The sequence below is a fragment of the Antechinus flavipes genome, chromosome 3 (genome assembly GCF_016432865.1).
Source record: "Antechinus flavipes isolate AdamAnt ecotype Samford, QLD, Australia chromosome 3, AdamAnt_v2, whole genome shotgun sequence".
Taxonomy (NCBI): domain Eukaryota; kingdom Metazoa; phylum Chordata; class Mammalia; order Dasyuromorphia; family Dasyuridae; genus Antechinus; species Antechinus flavipes.
This window is the reverse complement of record NC_067400.1, coordinates 15,118,051-15,144,228: the sequence shown is the minus strand read 5'-3', so window position 1 is coordinate 15,144,228 and position 26,178 is coordinate 15,118,051. Positions and strand designations below refer to the sequence as shown.

The 26,178-nt window shown below is 38.6% G+C and overlaps 1 protein-coding gene across 2 annotated transcripts in view; it reads right to left on the bottom strand.

Annotated features, from left to right (window-relative positions):
- Positions 1-26,178, bottom strand: part of KCNAB1 (potassium voltage-gated channel subfamily A regulatory beta subunit 1) — a 409,613-nt gene that overhangs the window by 17,697 nt on the left and 365,738 nt on the right. For both annotated transcript variants that reach the window (XM_051983068.1, XM_051983069.1), the window contains exons 9-11: positions 11,184-11,269; positions 7,714-7,834; positions 5,925-6,019 (exon numbers count right to left, since the gene is read on the bottom strand). In XM_051983068.1, coding sequence (XP_051839028.1) covers positions 5,925-6,019; positions 7,714-7,834; positions 11,184-11,269 — 302 coding nt within the window. The remainder of the gene's footprint in view (positions 1-5,924; positions 6,020-7,713; positions 7,835-11,183; positions 11,270-26,178) is intronic.

Here is a 26,178-nt window from a genome sequence, read left to right as displayed (position 1 = left end):
AAGACAATTTTTGTCCTCAAAGAGTTCATAGGCTGGTAAGGGAAGATAGAATGTATTAGGGAATGGTGTCTAAGGAAGCCAGAGAAAATGGTGATTGATGATCAGGGCTTCTTAAAGGTTTTCCACTCAGCATCTTTTGCCTGAGAAATTTGGATGTGACCCTGGACATTATATATATATACATACATACATATATATATATATATATATATATATATATGTGTGTGTGTGTGTGTGTGTGTGTGTGTGTGTGTGTTTATGTGTGTTTATGTGTGTGTCTATATATATATATATATACACACATATATATGTATATATATAATATATAATAATAATATAAAATATATGATGGGTGTACAAATCAAACATTGGCTGATAATAAATCACAACTTAATGACCCCCCACGGTCGGTTATGAGTCTCTATCTGCATTTGAGAACGGAAACCTGAGAGACTGGGGATTAGATTACTGATTTCAGAGCTGGAGGCTGAGGAGGGGCAGGTACACACTGGGTAAGTGTTCAGATGGGTGTGCCATTTTTCACGGGCCCTGCTCTTCAGCACGCTCCTGCCTCTGCAGTGCCCTTTGGGTGACTCTCGACTTGCATTCTTCGGTGGTAGGCCGTGACTCACATCCGACATCCTCAGAAGAATGTTGTTGACCAAAAATAGAAGTCTTTGTTTCAGAGAAATGTTTAAGGTCATGACAAGGGCTGGGTAAGTTGCCATAACTGCAGAGTCCTATGCCCCCTGGCACATGCCAGTGAGAATAACGTACAAGCCTATGGAGAGCATCCTTGAAGACCTGAGAAGGGAACAAGAAGATTTCTCCATAGGATAGTCTATAATAGATCACACAATTGGCGGAGAAGGGTGGAGAAGGCACTTGATTGGCAGACCAAGATGCTTCCTTAAAGGCTTCCTTCTAACCAAGTGTCTTTTATGATTTGATTATCATTGTGTGCAGATTTTCTGAAATAGACTTTTCCACTCCTAATTCCTCTCCTCTCCTCCAGGATCCCCTATGTATCTTAAGTTCCTGTTCTCTAGATAAATACTTAAAATCAATGTGTCCAAAATGGAATGCATTGTCTTCCCCTTATCCCGAATTGTCCCTTCTCCCTTATCAAGAATATCACCATCCTCCCCACCTCACGACCTCCTCGACTCCCCATATCCAACCAGCTGCCAAGTTCTGTCAATTCTGCCTTTAAAACATATTATATATAATATATTATTATTATGACTGATGGTGAGATCTTTCAAATGCCCTTATTTATGGATGACATTTTGTCTCTGTCCCTTTCTGTCTCTCTTGGTCTGTCTCTCTTTTTCTTTGTCCATCTCTGTCTGTCTGTCTGTCTCTTTTTCTCTGTCCATCTCTGTCTGTCTGTCTGTCTGTCTCTTTTTCTCTGTCCATCTCTGTCTGTCTGTCTGTCTCTCTCCCTCTCTCTCCATAGGATATCAGACCTTTACTGTGAGTACTCTGACCAAAGTAATGTAAATTTTTTTTGATTGCTGAAACCTCCCAAGATACCTTGGGGTTCACAGGTTAGACTCCTCCATCTCTAGTCATCCTGATCTATATCTGGCCACTAGACCCAGACAGTTCTGGGAGGAGAGTGATCCTGGTGACTTTACATAGTCCGTCCTAACTTAAATCCAATTCACTTATATGTCCCGCTATCACCTCCCTGAGTTCCTCTTCCCAGAACGCAATACAACATCAACAAGAGGTCACTTAAGAAGTCCATCCGATATCCTCGAGCTTCCCCCACTACTTGGGCGATGGAGGTTATTCTGATGTGTCTCAGTTTCCACACTTTGGTGAGTCCTTCCCAGTCCTGTTTACCTGTGCACGTTATGCTGCATAACTGTCCCATGTGTAACTATTGCAGTCATTTTGGCAATATTTCTACCCAATCTCTACCAAAAGAGCCCACCATTACTTTTATAGCATTCTGACTGCTTCGTTTGGCCCTGGATGCTTTAATCTGATTTTATGGTTCTAGGACATCTGGTTCACAGTGAAATAGCCTTAAGCCCATAAGTACACTACACAGTTAATCGATTTCTCAGCACATAGCTTAGGGGTCACTCTAGATGGAGCATCTGAACCACCTCAAGGTGTCCATTGGTACGATTGGCCATAGTGGTTTGTTGGCCAGCTTACAGCTCCATTTACTTGAGTGACTGCCATCTAATTTTTATCCCTCCTCACTTCCCCATTCCCTCTCAGAGGGGCTTCATATTTTAATTTTGCTTCACGTTCCTGATCGAGTTATCGGTTCTGAGCTGTTGAGTGCTGAACACTCAAGTCAATCATCTACGTAGCCTACGTTTCCCTGGTGCTCTGAAGGGCCCTCCACAAACCTGTTTTCCGATCATCTGCGTTTTTTCAGCTAAGAAGTTTCACTTGTGTTTATTGCCGAGGAAGCTTCAGTGGTCATTAAGTCTGTTTTATAAAAGGATCACAGAAAGTGATTCTCAAGGGGCTTTTGGACTCAGCCAACAAAGACGTGTGTGTGTGTGTGTGTGTGTGTGTGTATGTGTGTGTGTGTGTGATTTTCACTTTTATGATGGTAGCAATGGCCAGGGTCTTTCCAGCTGCTGAACAACTTATTTCTGTCATGGCTTGAGGTCCACAAATCATGCCAAATAGTGACTATCCTCTAACCTTACTCCCCTGCCTCCAGAAAAGTGGGTCTGCCATGGAAACCAGGAGACAAAAGTTCTCACTTCATCTTCACTCCTGAATGTCTTTACCTTGGTCTGTTGCTTAACCCCTCTATGACTCAGTTTCTCTATCTTTAATAACCTTTGCCCCTCCTTATCTCCCAAGGATATTTTACAGACAGAATTGAAGGTACTGTTGTCTCTTGTTGCTCCCAAGGACCCTGATTCTTGTGCTTTGCATTTAAATTCCTAACTTGTTCTTAGCTGATTCAGGGATAGGGAGCAGGAACTTAGGATTTCATTGGTATAGGGAATTTCTTCTTCTTCTCTTCAAGTTCTTTTTATAGAGTTTTTATAGAGTTAAATTACTTGCCCAGGGTATACAATTTATGTCGGAGGGAAGACTTGAATCCATGACTTCCTAGCTTTGAGATTGACACACTAGTCACTGTGCTAAACTGCTTTACAATCCAAAAGACTTTTGAGCTCGATTTGGGATAATTTGCCTAAGAGTACCAAAACAGACATTTCCTAGCCCCAGGGAGACTATGCCGCATCTTTAAGGGTGAGAAGCAACAGGGGACACCTTGATCACTCAGGTTTTACAGATACATGGGAGGGTAAATCACATAGTCTTGGATACAAACTGATTGGGAAAAGCACATCATCACACAATTTAAATAACTGTAGAATCTCACTTGACCTGAACAATTCATGAAACAATTTAGATGGAGGGGAGAGGTCAGTTTTAGGTTCAGGCTTCTCGTTAGGATGTGCTTTGGTTATCCATATTTTAAAGATGTTCCTTGGTTTTTGGCCACATTTTTAAATGAATACTGTGATTCTCCATATCATCACATATTGTTTCAAGGCAAGAAAATACTTTTTGAATAATTAAAATGAAGAAAAAGGGAGGTCCCAGATCATCACCATAATTCACAAGATGTGCTTAACTCATAGGTTAAATGACTTGCCCAAGATCATACAGAGAATATATCAGGAAGATGAGTCTTCCTGACCGCAGGTCTAGTACGCTATCCACTTTACATTCTAGCTAGCTACTTATAGTAGATGCTTAATGAATGATTTTTCCCTTCCTTTGGCTTCTACACTACTGATGAATATTGAACTTGTACTCCACTAAAAACTTTAGGCCTTATTCAAGTAAATTACTTTTTAGCCATGTTTCCTTTTTGAAATTGTTGAATATAAGTACAAGTCTTTACATTTGTAATTTTAAAATTACATCTTATTCAATTTAGTCCCATGTTTGGCCCCTTAAGATCTTTTCAAATTCTATTTCTGATACCTACCAGCTATCTCTCCCTTCTAGCATGTCATCTAGCAATTTGAACAGGATAGTTCATGCAAGTCATGGATAAAGCCACTACTAAATGGAGCAGAACCAAGCACTGCTTCACCCCTCAGAAAAATCTTCCCAATTGATATTAAATTATTATTGCCGATATTTGTGATAAGCTAATTTTACAATGTCACATATATCTAGTCGTACTATTTCCAAGACCATATATTTTGATCTTTTCCACAAAAATAGCCTGAATGATTTGCTCAAATGCTTTCCCCAAAATCTAGATAAACTCTAAAATAGTAGTTCTTGATGTTGAATTTCCTTGATAGTTTGGTGAAACCTAAGGATGGCTTCTCAGAGAATAATCTTTTTAAATTCATGAAATAAAATTCATAGAACTACAAAGGAGGCCAATTATCTCCATCCATCATCCATTCAATCATCCATCCAGCCATCCAGTCATCCATCCCTCCATCCCTCCATCTATCTATCTATCTATCTACCTACCTACTTATCTATTTATCTATCTATCTATATCAGATGTTATTAGAACATTTGTAACTGAGTTCAAAGTCGCCAGGTAGAAAACCCTAATCTAAAGCATTCTTTGGATGTACCAGTTGAGTAACCTTCCTGAAAAAAGGAAGTCATGTTAATCTGGGTTAAAGTGTTCTTTTTACTGTATATTTGGGGCCTCAGCTTTCTTTGCTAGGTGTTTACTAGTCATAGGATATCTTAGAATTTTTCCAGAAATGTCTGTTTTGTCAAGAAAATTGTCTGCCGGGAGAGGAAATGACAAACCACTCCAGTATTTTTTCCCAAGAAAACCCCAAATGGGGTCACAGAGTTGAACAAAAACTTTCATGCTTTTCATATTATAAGTATAAAAAGATGTCACTGTGGTCCTAATTTGGAAATACATCAAACTCGACAGAGAAACAATTGTAAGGTTATGAGTAGGACTTAAAGGGAGACTAATATTAGGGAGAAAATAGTTGGAAGCAAAGTAAACTTCCTGATCATGAAAGAGATTAAAAGGAAAAACAAAGAAGAAGAACCTAAATAGGAATGCCCATCAATCAGGGAATGATTCAACACATGGAAGTAAATAAATATAATGAGTAAGAAATGACAAAAGAGAAGATTTTGGAGAATCTTGGATGGTATCAATTGATACAAAGTGATGTGAGTTTAGCCATGAAAACAATATATATATGTATATAAACAATACAATATAAGGACAACAATTCTGAAAGATATTAGGCACTCTGATCTTAAAGAAGTAGCTAACCAGAGTTCCAAAGGACCATGATAAAATCTGTTATTGAGGAACAGATTATGAGTTCAAGGTCCACAAGCATACAGTAGTCATCAAAAACATTTCTGTCTAACCCACTAGAATTCCTCTTTGACATAATGTGACCTGGTTTTTTTTTCCTATTGCTAAAAAAATACCAAATCTATACCTAGTTGAGATTACCCTACTTGCACAAAATATAGAAAAACTATAACAATTATAATGCTAATAATTACTGCTTTCAAAAAATTGCCTTGAATATCACAACACTGTAGGAGTCTGAATGGCTTTTGTGTTGGGGATATGGTTGATATAGTCTACATTTTGGACCAGGGATGGATCAAGTGTTCTTTAAGGCCCACTTGGACTTTAGAGCTATGTTTCTGGTTGTAACATGAGCTCTGAGTAAGGGTAATTATCATAGAAATAGTCCACAGAGCTGGACAAAGCTTCTCTAGAAACTTCCCTCCTCACCTATCACCAGAAAAGTGATGAATTCTGGGGTATGAGAGAAGAGAACAAATATCCAGCAGTTTTAGAAGCTAGCATGTCACCTGCAAAGCTAATGTCAGCTACCATTTGATTCTTCCTCCCCTTAGGCCACTGGAAGAGAGGTTTGCTTCATAAAAGTCATAGAAAATACCTTGAGGGATGCTCTGGAGCTTTCAGGCACACCGTTGCCATATTTCCCTGAGATGATCCCACAGGCGAGGGGGGACCAGGTCATTGCTCCAACCCCTAGAGAAAAAATAAATGCAAATGGAGCTTATGTAAATAAAAGTGTGGACTTTTAAATGGGCTATTTTTAAAGCAAAAACCTTATATGATATTTAATTTTCATTGTGGTAAATCTTTCTAACACAAACAGATATTTTTCATTAAAATGACCAGACTTAGGTCAAAGACCACCTCCTACATAAAGCCTTTTGATGTTCCCTTCAACATCTAATACTTTCTCCCATAATTATTTATTTAGATTTTTTGGACTAGGTAAAAGAGGAGATTCTCTATCTCAATAGCTACTTAGCCTTAATCACAGAATGGGCTGTTGCCTCGGTCAAACTGATACCTGTTGAAGACGTTAGCTTAAAAAACCCAAGGTCTCCCATGGCATCCAGGGCCATCTCCAGTCGTCCTGCTCTGTGTCTGACCACTGGACCCAGATGGCTCTGGAGGGAAAAGTGAGACAAGTGACCTTGCACAGCCCTTCCTCACTTTAATCCAATTCACTTGCAAGTCATGGAATCACCTCACTGATGTCCCGGTCTTCTTTGAGAACAAGCAACAGCCATGGATTTTAACCTGTCTCCTTCGGGAGAGGGTAAGGTTCTTATGTCTTTATAGAGATTTTGTACACTGTGTATAAAATGCTTGAAATCTGTTAGCGTGAACCTGTTGGCTCATTGAATCTTATATGATTCTCAAATGCAAAAATGGTTACATTTTCCCACTTTTATTGATTGCAATCAATGAATTAGCAAGTATTTAGTAAGTCCTACTATGTGCCAGACACTGCTCTAGGGGCTGGAAAATGCAAGTTAGAAAAAGGCAGTCAAGCTTATGTTCTATTAGGAGCAAATATTGTTTTGTAGGAGAGTTCATGCTTAGGAAAACTTCTCTCTTCTACTCAGTTGATCATTTATGAAGCTCTTTCTCTCTCAATTGTTCAATCAATTAAGCATTTGTTGAATAATTCATATGTGCCAGATACTTTATTATATACAGGAAAACAAAGGCAAAAATAAAAATCCCTGTCCTCAGGAAACTTACATCCTATTGAGGAAGACATTAGGCATAATTTTAAATACAAAAGAAACTCATACAAATTTTGCAAGGAACTCCTAGAAGCTGGAAGGATCATGGAAGTGTCCATGTATGAGGTGGTCTTTGACATTAGTGTTGAAGGAACTGAGGGATATGATTGAAACTTAGAGACTGTTAAGGAGGAAATAGTAAGGTATCATTTTTCTTGATGATCAAGTCTATAGATATGGCTTCTTCCAGTTTTCCTAATATAAAAATATAAAAATCCATGTTTTTTTTGCCCCAGTGAAAAAATTTTCAACTCATGTAAAAGCTTATAGACATGTTGCATCCAATCACGTTCTAATTTATAATAAACCCAAATTTTAACCTTTTGTCTGATAACTTAGAATGAGTTCACTCACTCATTTGGCAAATACTTATGAAATATCTCCTGCATGTAAGGAATTGTGTTCAGAGTTATTAATTAGGTGATCACTTTCAACACAAACATCTTGTTTGTGACAAGATGTTGCCTTACTTTATCCCCGTGACTCAGGTGGATGTTGTGACCTTCATTCTTAATGAAGAATAATTATGAAAGTATTTTCTTTTTTATGTACATAGAGTATTCACACCATTGACCTCTTGGCTGAGAGAGAATGAATGAACTCCATTCTATACATTACCTATCTTGTGATATAGTTCCGGTAATTGTACCTCCACCTTCTCTCTTTGGAAAAGATGATACTCGGCTTGTTCACATACTGGTGGAATCATGTTAAACTGTCTTGCTACAGAATAGGCTTCCTGTAATTAAAAAAAAAAGAAGAAACCAGGTGAGGGAATCATTGTAACCTATATTCATGTTAAATCAGCATAGACTGCCTGATGATGGACAAGGGATTTGACTTCTTTGGGCTTCAGGTGAAATGAAGAGATTGAATTACTTTAGGGGGCGTTTAACCTCACGTATTTGGATTTATAAAATTTTATTGACGCCTATTTTTTTCTTTTTGGTCCAACTTCCTTATCTTGTGTTTTAAGAGGGTTAGGGAAGAGAAAGACATTTCAAGTTACTTTCTCTGTGTCACAGAGGGAGCAAGAATCAGAGGCAGGATTTGGGTCAGTCCTATTGTCATGTACCATACTTCTGAAATCTAAAGTTCAGTTTAGGAAAATCCAAAGAAGGGGGTCTCCTTGACAAATGTAGTAACTGCATATGGGTGGAGAGTCAAGGGAGGCTCCCATAATCCATAATAAAAGGACAATGTGATAAAATTAAAAAAAATTAACGGTATTGGAAGAGGACACAACCTCATCTTCAACCATGATGTTGTCATAACAAACACCACTTAGTTCAGTTTTACCTTCCAGTCAGTCATCATTGGGTCCAAACTTGTCTGAGATATTATGTGCTTGTACTTGATCTATTCATAGTTAGGATTCCAGGATGAGAATGTATTCCTAGGTTCAAAAATCCTTCCCACAGAGACGATGAAGAGGGAGTAGAGGGAATAGAGGCATTTTTAACCCTCCTCTCTGGATATTATTTCCACAGTGGAGAGAGATTGTTTTAGGATGGAAAGGATTAACAAAGGGAAATTCTTTATTTGAGAGATTTCATTAAATAACATCTTGCAGAGAGAATGAAGAGACTTTTCTTGAGAGAGGTGAGTTTGAATTTTATCTTGAGATGAAACATTGTGAAGAGAATGCTTGAGAAGAGATTTTGAGTGCCATACTGACAGAACTGGATGGGAGGACCATGTTTGCAGACCATGGTTAGAGGTAACTGGAGCCATGAATTAATTTTCTTACTCCAATGTATTGTGGAAATATTTAGATACATTTTTGTTTTGTTTGTTAAATTGACAGGTTAAATAGCCAATAATATTAATGATAGATTAAATAGCCAATAATATTAATAATAGGTTAAATATCCAATAATATCAATATCCAACAATAGCTAATAATAATGATGGATCAAATATCCAATAATATTAATGATAGATTAGATAATCAATAATATTGATAGATCAAATAGCCAGTATTAATAGCTAATAATGATAATGATAAATTAAATAGCTAATAATATTGTCAATAATAGCAGAAATATTGATAGATCAAATAGCCATTAATATTAATGATGTTAATTTAAGCTTCTATGAGTATTTCTGAGAATTTGTGAGATTTTGTTTAATATCGATCTGTATAGAAATTTAAGCTTGCCAATAATTGGCCCCAAACTTCAAGGCATTTGCCCAGGATAGGAGTGTTTACAGCTAAGCATCTGGCTGGAATGAAGACATCATGCAGAGGGAAGAAGGTCCGGTCGTAGCTTAGCGTTGGGTCTTAAAGGCACCTAGTCCAAAGTCCTCATTCTACAGAGAAGTGACAGATCCATGGAGGTGAAAAAACTTGACTGAAGTCATCCACACATGTCATAAGTAGCAGAAGCTGGACTCTGGCGTTAGCGCCAGGATTCTTTCCAATGTGCAAAGCATGTGTTAGCTGGGCCCGGCATGCCAGGCCAGAAACAAGGCACATGAATTGAACAGAAAAAAACCTTAGGGGCATGTAGGTGAGTGAGTGTGTGTGTGTGTGTGTGTGTGTGTGTGTGTGAGAGAGAGAGAGAGACAGACAGACAGACAGAGACAGAGAGAGACAGAAAAACAAAGAGATAGAGATACACACAAGAAAGAGAAAGAAAGACAGAAAGAGACAGAACTGAGAGCTACAGAGAGACAGAAAGACAGAGAGATAGACAGAGATATACACAGGATAGAGAGATAGAGAGACACAGAGACAGACAAATAGAAAGAGACACAGAGATGGAGACAGAGAGACTTTAGAGAGACAGACAGAGTCAGAGAGACAGAGACAGAGAGAGAGAAAGTTTGATGAAGCTTCTGGATGATCAAACTTTTGAAAAAAAAATACTGTAGCAGCAGCGCCATATATTCTATATTTAGGGCAAGGGATCTTCTTGATCTGGTCAGAAAAAGCCATGTCCATTCTCCAAATCATGAGCAAGGTGGATCTCCTGTCAGGTCTATATTCCATGTTTGATTGAACAGAGACCCTAGACGTGTTGTCACAGTATTTGAGATCAGATAGATAACACTTAAATCTTTCCCTAAAATTGTAAGATTCATCCTTTTTTTGGTGACACAACTGAGGTTAAGTCACACAAATAGCGAGTCTTTAAGTGTCTGAGGCTGGATTTGATTTTCCTGATGCCAGGGCTGGTGCTCTTTCCACCGCACCATCTTGTTGCCCCAAACACAGTTCTTTCTTTCAGGGATAACAAGCACATCACTGGCTAAAAGTGACCGTTTTTTCTCTCCCATGCTATGATATTCTTTTTTTTTAATTTTAATTTTTATTTTAATATCTTTTTTATTGATAGAACGCATGCCAGGGTAATTTTTTACAGCATTATCCCTTGCATTCATTTCTGTTCCGATTTTTCCCCTCCCTCCCTCCACCCCTTCCCCCAGATGGCAAGCATGCTATGATATTCTTAAGCAACATTGTTATTATGTCATACCATTTGTGTTTATTTTAAAGAAACTCATGTAACCCCATAACACAAACCTGGTGAACCCTCATATTCCCGTTAACTTTATTGTAACAAAGATCTTTGTGTATGGTTCTTGTTATCAGCATTTAGCCATAACAGACTGATGGGGCTTCCCATATGCTGGGATCTCTTTTATATTTTGTGCTCTGTAATAAGATTAGCTTTAAGAAAAGAAAAGAACCTTCCTCTGATACTGAATCATGAAGGAATGAACTGCTTGAGGGACTGCCATTTTCACCTTTTAAGCTTGATTTTGATAGCAACGTATAAAAATGGACAGAACCCTGGTCTTGGTTTCAGAAAGACCCAAGTCCATTAACCTTGGTTAATGGTGAATCAGTCTTTGAACCTCTATATGCTTCAGGCAACGACCCATCCACTTACTATGTCTCAGATAGAATAGAGCTTTCCACGATGGCAGAGGGAATTCCCACACTAGGAGGGTTTCCATATAAATAGAAGTCACAAGTCATTTAAAAATCACATTCAGATTTCAGTAGATGATTTGTATAGAATAATAGATTTTTTTTTTAAAGAAACTTGATGGCTCTTTCAAAGAAGAAGTCAACTTACCATAATCTCCATAGCACTCCACCTGGATGTACCCCAGTACATGGCCATTCCTTGGTTTATCACATGGGTCATCGCTCGGACAATTTCTGTAAAAGATCAAACACGTGGATATCATGTGATCTAATTCTTCCCAAAGTGTCTGAGTTACCAAAGCTGCTTTTTCTTTCATCCCCCCTAATGTAATAAAACTGTCGTCTCTGAGATCACTTCCTGCTCTAAATCGGAGATCCCGGAATAATAAAAAGTGTAATGAAATAATATTGATTGATGGCTTGAAGACAATCTAATATAAAGCAATTATTGGGAGGTACACAGGAGCAGAGTATTGAGAGATGGAAGATGAAGAAACGGAAGCTCACATTTACCAAGACTAGAGGATGGTGCTGATAATACATCCCATTTATATGTCAATGACTAACTTTCAAAGCACCTCCAGCAGGAAGGAGACCAGTCCTGGAGCCCCCAGGGGTCCCTGCTGTTGGTCTCATCTAAAATTACTATTTATTCTGAATGTACTTACCCGTGTATGGTAATAGTTCTCCCTAGTAAAAAGGAAACTTCTAAAGAATAGAAATTGTTTCATTTTTTGCCTTTATATCCCCAACTCTTAGCAATGGCACACAGATTAGTAGCCCAATACATGTTAATTGAACTGAATTGAATTGAATACGTGATTTTATAGAGTTATCTTTATGCTAGTGTGGATATTATTATTTCCATTTTTACACAGAGAGATTACGCCGCAGCCCATAGTCACACACCAGAGTAAAGGTGGGAGCAGGAACTCGCCTCCAGAATTGGGGAACAATTTGGTCAATTATCCAGAGTCAAGATGCAGAATTAGGTCTCCTGACTCCAAGTCCAGCATTCTCTCCCTATCTCTGTTCCTTGAGATCCCTTCCAGCTCTAAAATCCCTTGCTTCTGTGATCCCAAATATGCTAAACAACTTCATTCTACTGGTGACTCCGGTGATGAAGAGACAGTCTACAAAGAAGCTTGGTCTGTAGACATAAAGTCAGCTTTGTGGTCAAAGGGCCTGGCTCCCAATTCTGGCGTTGCCGCTTAGTACCCATTTTCTCTCCAGACCTTGAGCTCTTCATCTATCCAGTGGTTCTCAAACTTTTGCTTTCAGTATCTTTATCCTATTAAAAATGATTGAGGATCTCTCCAAAGTGTTTTTGTTTATCTGGGTTATATTTATAGACATTTACCATATTGGAAATAAAAACTACTTTTGAATTTGTAGACCCTCTAAAAGGGTTTCAGAGATCCCCAGGATTCTCTAGACCACACTTTGAGAACCATTGATCTATACAATAGGAGACTTGGATGTAAGATCTTTTACTCCTGGAGGCTGAGAGCCTTCCTCAGTAAGAATTACAAATTCCCTTTTCATCTCCTCCTCCTTGATGCAAGTTCAGTGAAGATTACTCAACACACGTATACATAGTTCAGGCAAAAACCTTCCACAATCCCTGGATATATCATTAAAAAGTAGAAAATGAAATTAGTACCAGGCAGTCTAGGGAGGAAAGAATTTAGGATCACTATTCAGCAATTATTGACACATGATTCAGTCACGGGGCAATTTCTGTACAGTTAAGCATTGTATGAAGTGCTTAAAAGATGCAAATGGTTGTTAGTTGAAATTTTACGATGCTCTTAAATTCAGGTAATAACTTTATTTTTTATTTTGACTCCTCTTCAGCTTTCAAAGTGAACGTTTTGTGCCCACGATTCAGCATCTTTTAAATCATCTATACTTCTGCAAATGCAAAATCAAGGTAGGTCATGTCTGTGTTAAATTACAAAATTTGGCAAATCGATACAGTACTCTCTAATATAATACAATTAGGTTTACATTGGGAGCTCTAGCACTTTAATGATAGTTTTCATTACAAAAATATCACCTAAGTACCGATTCAGAACGCCATAATTTTTCAAAATCAGCTACTTTTGTACAGATAAAAGGCTTGCATTTGGATTTCAGTAATATGCTTTCCTTCTTTCCGAAGAAAGTTATTACGACATGAAAACTACTTGGGCCATCTTGCTAGAAAAGGTACCTCTGTTTCATTCTGGAGCTGATCCAAAAAAAAATTGGACCTGGAGTTGGCCAAGTAGAGTCTCATGAATGCTATGAAATTTAACCTTATGGAAATTCAGCGTGCCAGTTTCTGGAGAAAGGATCCGTTGGAAATGTCCTTAAATCTTCAAATGTCAGAAACTTGCAATTGCATGGTATTTTCATGTCCTGTTCATTCCAGTTGATCCCATAAGTTATTTCACAGCCTACAGTCACATCCCAGAGTAAAGGTTGGAGCAGGAACTCTCCTCCAGACCTGGGGCAATTTGGTCAAAGTTATCCACTTAGATATAGCAGAGTCAAGACTCAAAATTAGGTTTCCTGACTCCAAGTGCAGAGCTCTCTAGCTATCTCTGTTCCCTGGGTCCCTTCTAGCTCTGAAATCCATTGATTCTGTGATCCCATATATGCTAAACAATTTCATTGTACTGGTAACTCTTTTTTTTCCCCTGACACAATTGGGTGACTTGCCCAGGGTCACCCATCCAGGAAGTGTTAAGTGTCTGAGACCAGATTTGAACTCAGGTCCTCCTGACTTCAGGGATGCTCTATGTACTGTATCCTAGCTGCCTCCCTACTGAAGACTCTTAAACATTGGATGATGAAGAGACAGTCTATCTTATATATTGGAAGCCCTGTACCTTCTCCTCTTTTTCCATATAAAGGATCACTCTTCAGAACTTTAAATAAACTTAGAAGTCATTTCTAGACCACACAGATATGGGAAACGAGACCCCTATCTGTTACTTCTTAATTCTTTTTTTTTTCTTTTTTTTTTTTTAATTTGCTGAGGCAATTGGGGTTAAGTGACCTGCCCAGGGTCACACAGCCAGGAAGTGTTAAGTGTCTGAGACTAGATTTGAACTCAGGTCCTCCTGACTTCAAGGCTAGTGTTCTATCCATTGTACTATCTAGCTGCCCCCTTCTTTAATCTTCAAAATCTAAAATCACCAATGACAGAAAACACCTCTTTGACCCATTGGTTTAGCCATACTGTGGCTATTTAATGTGCTGGCTATTCGGTGACTGGGACTCAATGACATTTTTCTAAATGGCAGACAGTGGGGTGGAACAAAGCCCCCCTCTCCATCCCGCTCTGCAGGGGATGTCAGGTGCTGCTCCGGTTTTCTCCGACCAAACTTTGCTCTGAAACTTCCTAGTAATTGATTTCACTGGGAATTGTCGGATGGACGTGGTCCAGGTTTGCCGGGGCCTGCTGATTCCACGCTCCCCAAGTAGGAAAATGAACTCGCTTCCTAAAATTCTTTCGCTGAGCTCAGCACAGATAAGCGGCCATGTGGGATGGGCTCCTGCTGGCCCGGAGGCCTTGGGGAATCTCATTTCTAATTTGGTTACACGTCACAAACCGGGCTGGAATTTTGTCTTAAAGTAGGTCAAACAAACATCACGCTCCCATGATGTCAGGGCACTCGGGAACTGTCAAGGGCTGGAAATACAATCAATCAGCAGACACTGAGGTTCTAAATAGATGGTTACTGAAGTAAATCTAACGCATTACACACCAACTAGGTATATGGCAAGAGACAATTTAGATGGAGTCAAGAGGACTGGGATTCAAATCTTGCCTCTGTATAACCATAAACAAGTGCATAGGATCTTAGGTCCAGAGATAGAAGGGACCTTGAAGGTCATCTAGTCTAACGCTTCCTTCATCTTACACATGAAGAATTGAGACCAAGCAAGTCCAGCAAATTGCCCAAGATTACATGGATTATAAGTGTCAGAGGCAGTGTTTGATAATGTTCCCTCATTGGACAGAAAGGGAACTGAGATTTATTGAGATACTGTCCATGATCAGCCAGAATTTGAACTCATGACTCTTTTTTTAAAAATAGCTTTTTATTTAGAAATTATATTCATGGGCAATTTGATAGCATTGACAATTGCCAAACCTTTTGTTCCAATGTTTCCCCTCCTTCCCTCCACCCCAGATGGCAGGTTGACCGATATATGTTAAATATGTTAAAGTATAAATGAAATACAAAATAAGTATACGTTGAACTCATGACTCTTGATGTCAAGTTACCACTTTGCCCCATACCATGTCATCCTTTGTTAGTAGCCCTTTTCTTTCTGAGATGCCACACAATAATGGAAGTATCACATTTAAAAGTCTCTTTTCCTGATGATTGTTCACATATCATCAGAGATGAATTCTTATAGTGAAAAACAGGAAGTGAACGCTAGACATGAGCCAGGAGGTCAAAAGCCGGGACAGTAGAAAGAACATTGTGATCTATACTTACCTATCCCGAGCCTCAGTTTCCATATTTGTAAAGTGAGTGAGGTAGATCAAATGGCCTCTGAGGACCCTTTTGCTCTTGATTTTTGGTTCTATGAACTGACTTCTCATTCAGACATTGGAAAGTTATCTTTTTTCTCTAGGATTTGGTATCAAGATCAAGATAATAACAGCTAGCTTTAAATAGGGATTCAAGGGTTGCAAAGCACTTTTCAAGAACCCTGGGAAGTAGATGCTATTATTGTCCCCATTTTAGAGATGGAAAAACTGAGATTGAGAGAGATTCACTGACTTGGTTAGGGTCACAGAGCTAGGAAGTGTCCAAGGTCAGCAAATCTCAGGGTCAGTTCCCTAGCCTCTGTGCCCCCGGCTTCCTTAAAAGGTATATGCTTTCCAAAGACTCCAGCCCAACAACTCTTGGTTTCCATTGGGTACCTAGCTGCTGTCTTTCAATCTGAGAGATTTTCTTGCTCTAAAACATGGCGGGGTTGGGGCAGCAACATTCGAGGCCATTGGACTAGACATCCCTTAATTTACAGATGAAGCCTTTGAGTCTCAGACAGGTGACTTGCTCGAGACCAGCTGACTAAGTGGCTGAGCCAGGCTTTCTTCCCCAAATCCAACTCCCTGCTCCATCCAGCCCTTTCTCCTGTACCTGTCTTCCTGAGAACAGAGATACTGTCATTTAGAAGCTCGACAATCCCATCAGTGAGAACCGATGACTATTTACCCAATGGGCAAAGGGCTGCCTTGGAAGGCCCTTCACCGGAAGCCTTCAAGTAGAAGCTGCATATGGACTATGGAGTAGCTAGGTGGCAGGGAGTTCTAGATTTTCCAAGTCCTGAGTTCAGATCCTGCTCAGGCACTTCTAAATGTGTGAGCCTGGATGAGTTATTCCAAAGCTTCTTTAAACTGGGAATCTCGACTCCATAAGGCATCTTGTAACTGAGTGTGGGGGTCACAAAAAATTTGGCAACAGCAAAAGGTTTCTCCATCCTGCAATATCAAATATCTCACTAACATTTAATTCTTCATGTAAAAATATCCATCTCCTTAGCATGCAAATTTGCTTTTGTCTTTAGTAAATGAGAAAATTATATGTATACCAAAGATTGTTTTAAAATAAATTTCTTTATGATTTACTATCAGTAAACATTTGGTTTATAGGTCTATTTTATATAACCATTTTATCTAGGGGCAAGTAAAAATTTCTCAGAGAAAAGGGGTAAAGACTGGAAAATGTTTAAAAATCCTTGACCTTTCTCTAAAAGCCTCAACTTCCTTATCTATAAAATGGGAATAAATAATAACAGCACCTATCTCCCAAGGCTTTATGAAGCTCAAAAGAGATACTATATAAAGTGTTTTATAAACTTTAAAGGTGTCTAATAACACTAGCTATTAACAGAATGGAGATTCCTTTCCTGGTGTGGGTTGGACTAGGAGACAGCTGGAGTCCCTTTCAATCCTGTGAATGGGTCTCCTTTGAACGTCTCATAGCAGATTTCCTGGTATTATTTTGCTGTGGTACATGGCAAGATTTTCTATGTGCTTTAATCATTGAGACCACAAGAGGGTAGCATTGCAAAAAGAAAAAAAATCCCTTTCCTAGCTCCCACACACTCTCACTTAAAAATTAGATTCAGATTCTAGAATTACAGGATTGAAAAGATTCTACAAGTTTTATTTATTTAGTCCATTCCTTTGTCTTAAAAGAAGAAAAAGAACATACTGCGTTCAAATTATAGAGATGAAAATATAGAGGGTTCTCCCAAAAACTTGAAGAGAAGCTGGGCCTCTGTTTCCCCATCCGTAAGAGGAGGGAGTTGGACCATGATCATTAAGGGCCCTCTGAGTTCTGGGAGATCTTCAAATTGTCAAATTCCAAACTTTAAAGGATATTAATGATTCTCTTCAACGCTTGTTTTTGTTTTTATTTTTTGAGAAACTAAACTCCACTAAATTTTAAAACTTCCATCTGCCCTAAATCCTTTAAGCCTCTGAACAAATTACAAAGGGATCACGTGAAAGAGGTAGTGTGCCCAAATGGAGAGAGTCCTGGACCTGGAGTCGGGAAGATGAGTTTGAATCAGATACTTATTAGCTGTACGATCCTTGGCAATAGCAATAACGGCAACAACAAAACAACAACTATCAGTGTTTACTTAGTGTTTTAAGATTTACAAACATTTATCTGATTTGATCAAATCAGGAAACCTTTCCTAGCTTCAGCTTTCTCATCTGTATAATGGGAAGAAGGGTAGCTATACCACCATCGGCTTGTAAGGATCCCCTTGCCCTTAGTTGTGTGTGCCTTTTATCTACAAGTACCTTGCATTTAATTCTTAAATAATTTATGAATTGGGAGGGCAAGACATATACTAATTATTTATGTCTGTATCTATGTGCATACATATATATATATATATATATACACACGTATACATGTGTATATATGTATATGACTTAAATATGAACAGATTTTATCCCTCAATATAATGTTAATTTCTTGATGAAAGAGAATATTTGATTTTTTTTTTTGCATCTCCCTCACTTGTCAGAAAGTAGATGCTAATAAATACATGTTGCTATATTTCTTGCTTGCTTGATAATGAATATCATAAACCTCATAAGGCTCAACTGACTTTTTTTTTTTACTATTATCTTTATTTTATGGGTTTTCAGGGAGATTGAGCGGTAGCTCAGACCACAGAAAGGTCCCCTGGTATGGACGGCCTTGGAAGAGCCTTTGAATATTTATTAAAGATAGAAGGTCTTCCTTCCTCCTTTCCCCATGGTTCCCTCCAATTCAGTTTTCATGAAGGCAGCAAAAGTAATAATTTTCACTTTATTCTTCCGATGGGTTACTTGGCAATCATTTCTCCTCACCTGCTATTCCCCGGAGGAGACGGGAGTCTAGTTTCATGGGATTTCAAAGCTAGAAAGGACCCTGGAAGTTATTCAACCCAAAGCTTTCATTTTCTCTGAGGCCCAGAGAAGGCTTGAATTTCTCCAACTCCCCCATTGAGAACAATATATAAGTTTGGTTGCGTCCAACACTTTGTGACCACGTTTGGGGTTTCTTGGCAGAGACACTGCATTTGCCATTTCCTTCTCCAGCTCATTTTACAGATAAGAAAACTGAGGTAAACAGGAGGAAATGACTTGCCCAGGCTCAGATAACTAGTGTCTGAGGCTGGATTGGACTCAGGAAGAAGGGTCTGATTCCAGCCCAGTGCTTTATCCACCTAGTAGCCCTTAAAATATGATTAATTATCCTAAACAAAGAGGGGGATTAAGGGATCAAATCTCACATCTGACAAGTCTGGAATAACTTTAAGCTAGTCATGGTAACTTCCCATTGTCTCCAAGACTACCTTGCTGTTCAAAAAGAAAGTCTCTGAAAACTTTCATGTTATTAGGAGCTCAAGAAATCACACAATGCACCAGTGGGGAGAGAGCACAGGTGGTGACCTGACCAGGTGGACCGAGCCAAGACTGTTCCATTGTTTTGTTGGTTTATGCTTGGGAAGGAGGTCGCGGCTTCGGTGGAGTGGAAAGAACCTTGAATTTTGAAATCAGGGACCATATATCTGAATTGTAGCTCTAGGATACACTGCCATAGTGACTCTGAAAAAATTAATTCAATCCTCTGGCTCTTGATTTCTTCCTCTACAAAATGAGAGTAGTTTGCTCTTAGATTTTGAGCTTGAAAGGCCCTAAACGCCCACTATTTTAGAGGTATCAGACTGCCACAAAAGGCCGCAACAGTCCCAAGTATTTCCTGAACTAAATTAAAGAGTAATTGGGAAATATTGAACAAAATAAGTCAAAATGCAGCAGAAGACAGATATTATCTTGTAGTTTTCTAAGTCAATCTACCTCTATTAGAGTTTGACACTCTGGTTCCAGGCCACTCCTCTCATTTTACACGGGAGGAAACTGAAGAGCAGAGAAGCGAAGGTTGTCACCCATGGAAGTGTGGTGCCGCTGGGAACTGAATGTAGGTCTTCTGATTCCAAATGCTATCATCTTGCCACCTCCCAGCCTCCCTCACCAGTGGGCCACGAGGGAGGTCCCTTACATTTGACCTAATTGGGAATTCCTCGGTGTTTTACTCAAAACCCAACCAAAACAATGCATGAGTGGGTGTGGCGGAGGCCCCTTCAAGCTCCAGACTTTTTGGCTCCCTGTTTACCAGGGAGACATTTTTACCTTTAGAAGAGCCAGGACTGTTTTTTAGGCAATCATTATCACCTGAAATTCAATGAGTAGGAGAGAAATTTCTCAACAGGTGCACAGAATCATAGAATCCCTAAATCAGAGAGTCAGAGAATAGCAGAGAGAAAAACCCCACAAAGCCTCAGAATCACAAAATTAAAAAAATCACAGAACCTCAAATTTGGAAGGAATCTCTGTACTTGAAAAGAAAAATCCACAACAATGTCCCCACCAAGTTATAGAAACCTCTCCTTCTGAGGCTATTTTCCACAGCTTTTATTTGACAGGATGGGACTCAATAATTTGACCGATAACTTCTTTCAAGGTCACTCAAGTATCACATTTGGTGGTTTTGAAAAATGACGTAGCCCAGAACCCCTATGTAAAGTGCTTCTAACTTCCAGCCAGCTAGCCAGATTGAACTGGCTTTTAGAAAAGGTTATTTACTATGTGTGTGTGTATGTGTGTATATATATATATTGAATTTAACATATATATTTTTAATATGTTTAACATATATTGGATTATTTGCCATCTAGAGGAGGGGATGGGGGGAAGGAGGGGAAAATTTGGAACACAAGGTTTTTTTTCAAGGATGAATGTTGAAAAATTATCCATGCATATGTTTTGAAAATAAAAGGCTGAAATTAAAAAAAAAACAGTAAAATTAAAAAAAAGAAAAGTATATTTACTAAGATGCTACAGGATGTCATAAAAGCATTCTTCCTAAAAGTATTTGACACACACTCCCTTTGTACACACAAGGTCCCTGGGTGTGTTAGAAATCCCATGCAGTCAAAGGGTAACTTATGGCTCCTAGTCAATGGAAGTTATGTTTTCCCTTTGGGGAGTCCTCATGAAATTACCATGTGTTTAAAGCACCCAAGAATTTTAAAAATGGAGATTTTTGTAATAGGATAATAATTCTCAGCTGGTCTCGGAAGACTGGTGAGCTTATCCATCTGAGAAGCTGCTTTTCTCATTGCTTGCCTTTGATCTGGCCTTCAGCCACAGCTATATACTTCCAGGGAAGGGAAAGCCATGGATTCTGACCTGTCAGAGTTTATGAGGTCACCCTCTGGTCAAGGTGCTGAGGAAGACTGTCTTCAACCAACAAGGACACATTTCCTGGATGATGTCCTTGCTCTCATTCAATCTGTACTGAGTTTTCACCTTTAATTGATTGGTTGTAGAGAGGAGTCTAGGAAGTGTGGATATCTATGTTTTTGATAGATTAATTGATTTCCTAACTCAAAGAGGCATCCTTCCCTGATAAAAGTAGCAGGGTGCACAGAATCTTATTAATTGTATTTATTAGCATTGAAGGCTGTGGGGCACCCATCTTACAGAGATTCTATGTGTACTTTTATATGTATATGGAAGTACCACCCATTATCTCCCAAAGTGGATACCTGCCATTGTTGGAAAGTTTTTCCTTATTAAGCCTAAACCTGAGTCTTTGAAACTTTCTTGAATTTACTCCTGGTTGTGCCTTCTGGAGCCAAAAAGAGCAAGCATAATCCATGGGATAGGCCTTCCAATATTTGTAGACAGTCCCTCTCTCCCTGGATTCCCTTCTCTCCACTTTCAGCCTGTCTAAGTTTTCTCTTCTCCAGGCTAATTATCCTGGCTCCTTTAAAATGTATATTTAGTGCATCTTTTTCAATGCAGATATTGCATAATATTGAGGTCCTTCATCTTCCTGATCACTCTCCTCTGAACCTCTTCTGTTTCAATATACTCCCTAAAATCTACTACTCACAACACAGGCCACGTACAGTGGGACTGTTGACTGACTTGTGCTGAACCTTAGGACTCAGCAGTGAAGAACAATTTTTCATTTTATTCCAAACTTTCCCAGCTGCCCTGTCACACTGTTGACTTCTACAAAGCTTGTAGTCCACTGAAATACTGAGATTCTGTTCAGTTTTCCTGGCTGTGCCTTACCCAGCTTGTACTAACACATTGAGGTTTTATTTTAAGCCTACTTAAAAGGTATTCCCTTTCTCCTATTATATGTAGTCAAACCTTTTAGTCAGTTGAGATCATTTTGATTCTTCCCAGTTTTTTCATCATTTGAATATTTGATTAGAATGGGACCTATGTCTTTAACCAAACTACCTATAACAAGGTTAAACAAAACAGGACCAAGGACAGATCCCTGGGAAACCTGGAGACCTTCTATTAATGATGACTCTTTGCATCCTTCCATTCCACCATTTTGCAATCTATCTAACTATATTATATTATATTGTCTGCTCACATCCTGGTTCTTCTCACAAGAACATATCTATCTTTTTCAAACACTTTACTAAAATCGTGGGCAATGATAAAGAAGTTGCTTGATCTAGCAGTTTATTATTCCTGTCAAAAAAGGGGGGTGGAAAGAGAGAAAGAAGTGAAGGGAGAATTTACTCTGGCAAGACCTGTTCTTACTAAAACCATTTTGGTTTTTTATGATTACTGTTTACTTTTCTAAAGATTCATCCACCATTTTTTTTAACAATCTATTAAATTATCAGCTTCTTGTAAGTAGGAACTATTTTGTAACCCCAGAACTTGGCACAATGCCTGGCACACAATAACAATGGATTATTGATTAATTGATTAATTCACAATATACTAACAAATTTTGCCAGAAATTACAGCTAATCTCACTGGTCTGTCATTTGCAGAGTCCACATTCTCTCCATATCTGAACAATGGGGTACTTGCATTTTCTGATGCTGTTTCTCCTCCAGTTCTTCATCAACTTTCAAAGGTCACCGACAATGGCTCAGTTATATTCTCTATTATCGTTTCATTAAGTAAAGTATAGTTTATTTTGGTGAAATAACTTTGCCTCATGGATGGCAGCTTTACACCTCTTAATTATCATAGCTCCATTAACCACTTTTGTTCTGTTTTTTTTTCCAATCTAAAGATTACCATTTTGAGAGAAAAAAAACAAAACAAACTAACAAAAGAAATCCTGGAGTTGGCCAGCTCTATATTTTTGTGTTATATCATAAATATACCATCCTCTTTCCTCTTATTTTCCACGTCCCAAACTCCCCTTTTTGTTGTCCCTAGATTTTCTGCCATCATTCTGAGCATTGTGCCCTTGACATTATGGGCTGCCTATTTTTGTATTCGTTCCTACTACCTGTTCTTGCTCCCCATATTCAATGCTTCTTTTAAAAAGAGTCCTCTATGCATCTATACTGGTTTCCTTGGGTGGTGGTGGGAGGATGGGAATCTTCCCTTTCCAACTCATCATAATTGTTTTTCTTTCTACCTTAAGGTTTTTTTTTTAGTTTTCTCTTCCAGCTCTGATATTCCATTTGGAATCTTAATTCATGGAATCCTACCAATCTTTTCTCTTAGCCCTCCGAGATAAACTGTCAGATCCAGAAAGCACGTCAGGCTATTCCTGGTGCTCCTCTACTTTGTTAGCTAGATTCAAAGATGGAATGGTTACTTCTATCCAAGCTTTCCATGGTTTCCAATCCAGAAATGAGCTCTTCCTTTTGGAGGTGAATCAAATAGACAATAGAATTTATCTTTATTGGTTCTCTACCTTTAGAAGGAATTGTTGTGGCAAATCAAGAAATAATTAACTAGTGTATTTTGGCAGGGAGAGCTCCAGTGATTGTCTGGATAATTGAAGTCCCCCATTATCCCCATGCCAGGCTAGTTTGCCAAGCTGTCTCCTGATCTCTTCATCTATTTCTTCTTTATTTCCATGTGTGCTGTAGTACACTTTATTTGTGTTCACTTCACCTGTTCACTTCTATTTCTAATAATAATAATAGCTAATATTCACCTAACAATTTAAGGTTTTCAAAACACTGTAAATATATTATTTCATTTGATCTCTTTTCATTCTATCTTCACTGACCTTCCCCAAAATACTCTCCATTATGCTTTCTCCTCTGGTTCCTTTATTCCCTCAAATGTTGTATTTTTTTAATATGAAATACTCCTCACTCCCTTCTTCCCTTTTAACTTCTTTTGTTTTCTCTGAATAAGGTCTCTGAGCAATGAAACAGTCCTGGAACTCAGTCCACCAAAGCTTACTGATGTGTCCTAGACCAAATTGGTCTCTTTGCTTTCATTAAAGTTCATTTTGCATATTTTTCATGCAGTGTTCATTCGTATAGTGTCAGAAGTCACCATCATTTTTTAACTTGTTTCTTTTCAAGTTTTTGGTGCTTTTGAAATTTGGAGTATTTCTTCTATGTTATCACTATTTACTGTGGTATCTGAGAGTATTTCTAAGTGGTGGCCAACTCTTTGTGACCCCATTTGGAGTTTTCTTGGTAAAGATACTGAGATAGTTTGCCATTTCCCTCTCCAGCTCAATTTACAGATGAGGAAACTGAGGTAAATAGTGTTAAGTGACTTGCCCAGGGTCTCATAGATAGTAAATGTCTGAGGCTGAATTTGAATTCTTTAAGAGAAGTTTTTCTGGCTCCAGGCCCAGCTCTTTCTCCAGTAAATCACCTAGTTGCCCTTATGTAACTTAGTGCACATAAATAACCAGCTTCCTTCCCCTGTCTTTTCAGTTTTAAAACCCCTTTGATTAGATTTGTAAGACTCTCTTCTTTCTAACCTTTGTTATTAGCCTGGTTCTCCTTGGTCAGGACTTTATAAGTTCTGTGATCCAGAAATCCAAATCCTATTTTTGGAGAATATTTTTTAAACTAGTCAATTCCCAAACTTGTCTCTTTTACAAATTCTTCCTTTGATAAAGAACTGCACTAGAATCACCATTTGTGCCCCTGTGGACTTCAGTTTCTTACCCAAGATTTCAGTAAGGTTTATAAACTTTTTCTAGCAATATCATCTATGCACATGTGAATCACCAGAAGTGGGTGGCAATCATTTGTCTTTACAGGCTTGGATAGATCTGTCATGTCTTAGACACATTCCAAGGAGACAGGAGACCTCTGTACTGTTGTCACCAAAGAGAAACCATCTAGTAAGGGCATGTGGAAGAAGACAAATCCTCTCTTTGGAGAACAAACAACTGCTTCCTCTCCAGAATATCTAGCTTTCTCCTAATGAGGAAGAGGCTTTTCATCTGTTTTTTTTTCCCAAGGATTCAAGGCTTCCTCCCTCCCTCCCTCCCTCCTTCCTTCTTTTCTTCCTTCCTTCCTTCCTTTTTTCTTCTGGAACATGATTCTACTCGATCTCCTCCTAACATAGATTGGGATTGTCGCCTGACTTTTGTATCCTTTTTCCCTCCTTTCATTTTTCCACTGCAGCCAGTCCTCCATTTTCCTGATGGCCATGCAGTTTTCCTGTTAGGGAAAAGACCATTGGGTATTGTACACAAGTACAGGTCCTTTGGACCCAGCACACTCCAAAATAATGCTTGATCTTCATACTTGCCAACATGAGAACTTCAGCTGCCTTTTTGATTTCTAGTCTCTGTGTAGGAGAATCGACATAAAGAATTGCTTTGGGGGAGGTGGCTCAATTCCTTAGCTGTTGCTTTGTTTCTCAGTTCATTAGCACCTTGCATCCCACCCAGCTTCCTTGCCCTCCTTTCCTTTGCTTTTACCTTATTTGACTACTTTCCCTTCCTGATTCTTTTCCTATTAAATACCTTCTCATCTTTAAGTTTTGTTTTCTCTTCTCCTTAAGCCCTTCATGTCCTTTGCCCCTTTTGATTGTATCCTCCTGAGATGTCTGTTTAAACCCTCTCTTTATCTTTAAGCCTTTTTAATAATAGGATCTCACATTTTCATCATACTTTCAGATTTGCCAAGCTTTGGATACTTATTTACAACATCACAACTTCCAAAGGCAACAACACTGTATATGAACATAAGTTCCTTTTTAGATTCTTGGGAAGAAGCACAATGCATGATTAGGAGCGGTATCATTTCACAAAATATAGAGAAGCTTGGTGGAGAAAGAAACCAGTTTAAAGAAAATAGAGCGAAATATTCAACGAAGGAAAACTGTCCAAGAGGCATTTAAGGATGAAAATGAAAAGGGGAACACAGAATAAAATGGAAAAGGCTTTTTTTATAGTCATTGGATCAAACTTTCTTTTCATCGATGATGAATGGCAGAACCACCATGATTAACCCATAACAACTCAGATATGCTTATAATTGAGGTAGAAATGGTGCTAAAGGAAACCAAGACAGGAAATGGACCAAGTGTAAAAAGAGGGATCTGTGCTCCCCCATCTGTGCTCGATGTGACACAGTTGTGAGAGCATTAAAATACTGAGAGCCAAAGTATCTGAAAGAAGGAAAGATAGCAAAGATGGAGAAAAAAACTTTGACTTTATTAATACTCCCAAAAGAAAACTGGGAGAACATCTGCAGTTACTGGTTTATATGCTTTCTCTCCAATTTGTATGAAATCTTACAAGGGTAATCTTTGCATAAACAAAAGACATATTTAATGAGGAAGGAATGTTCAA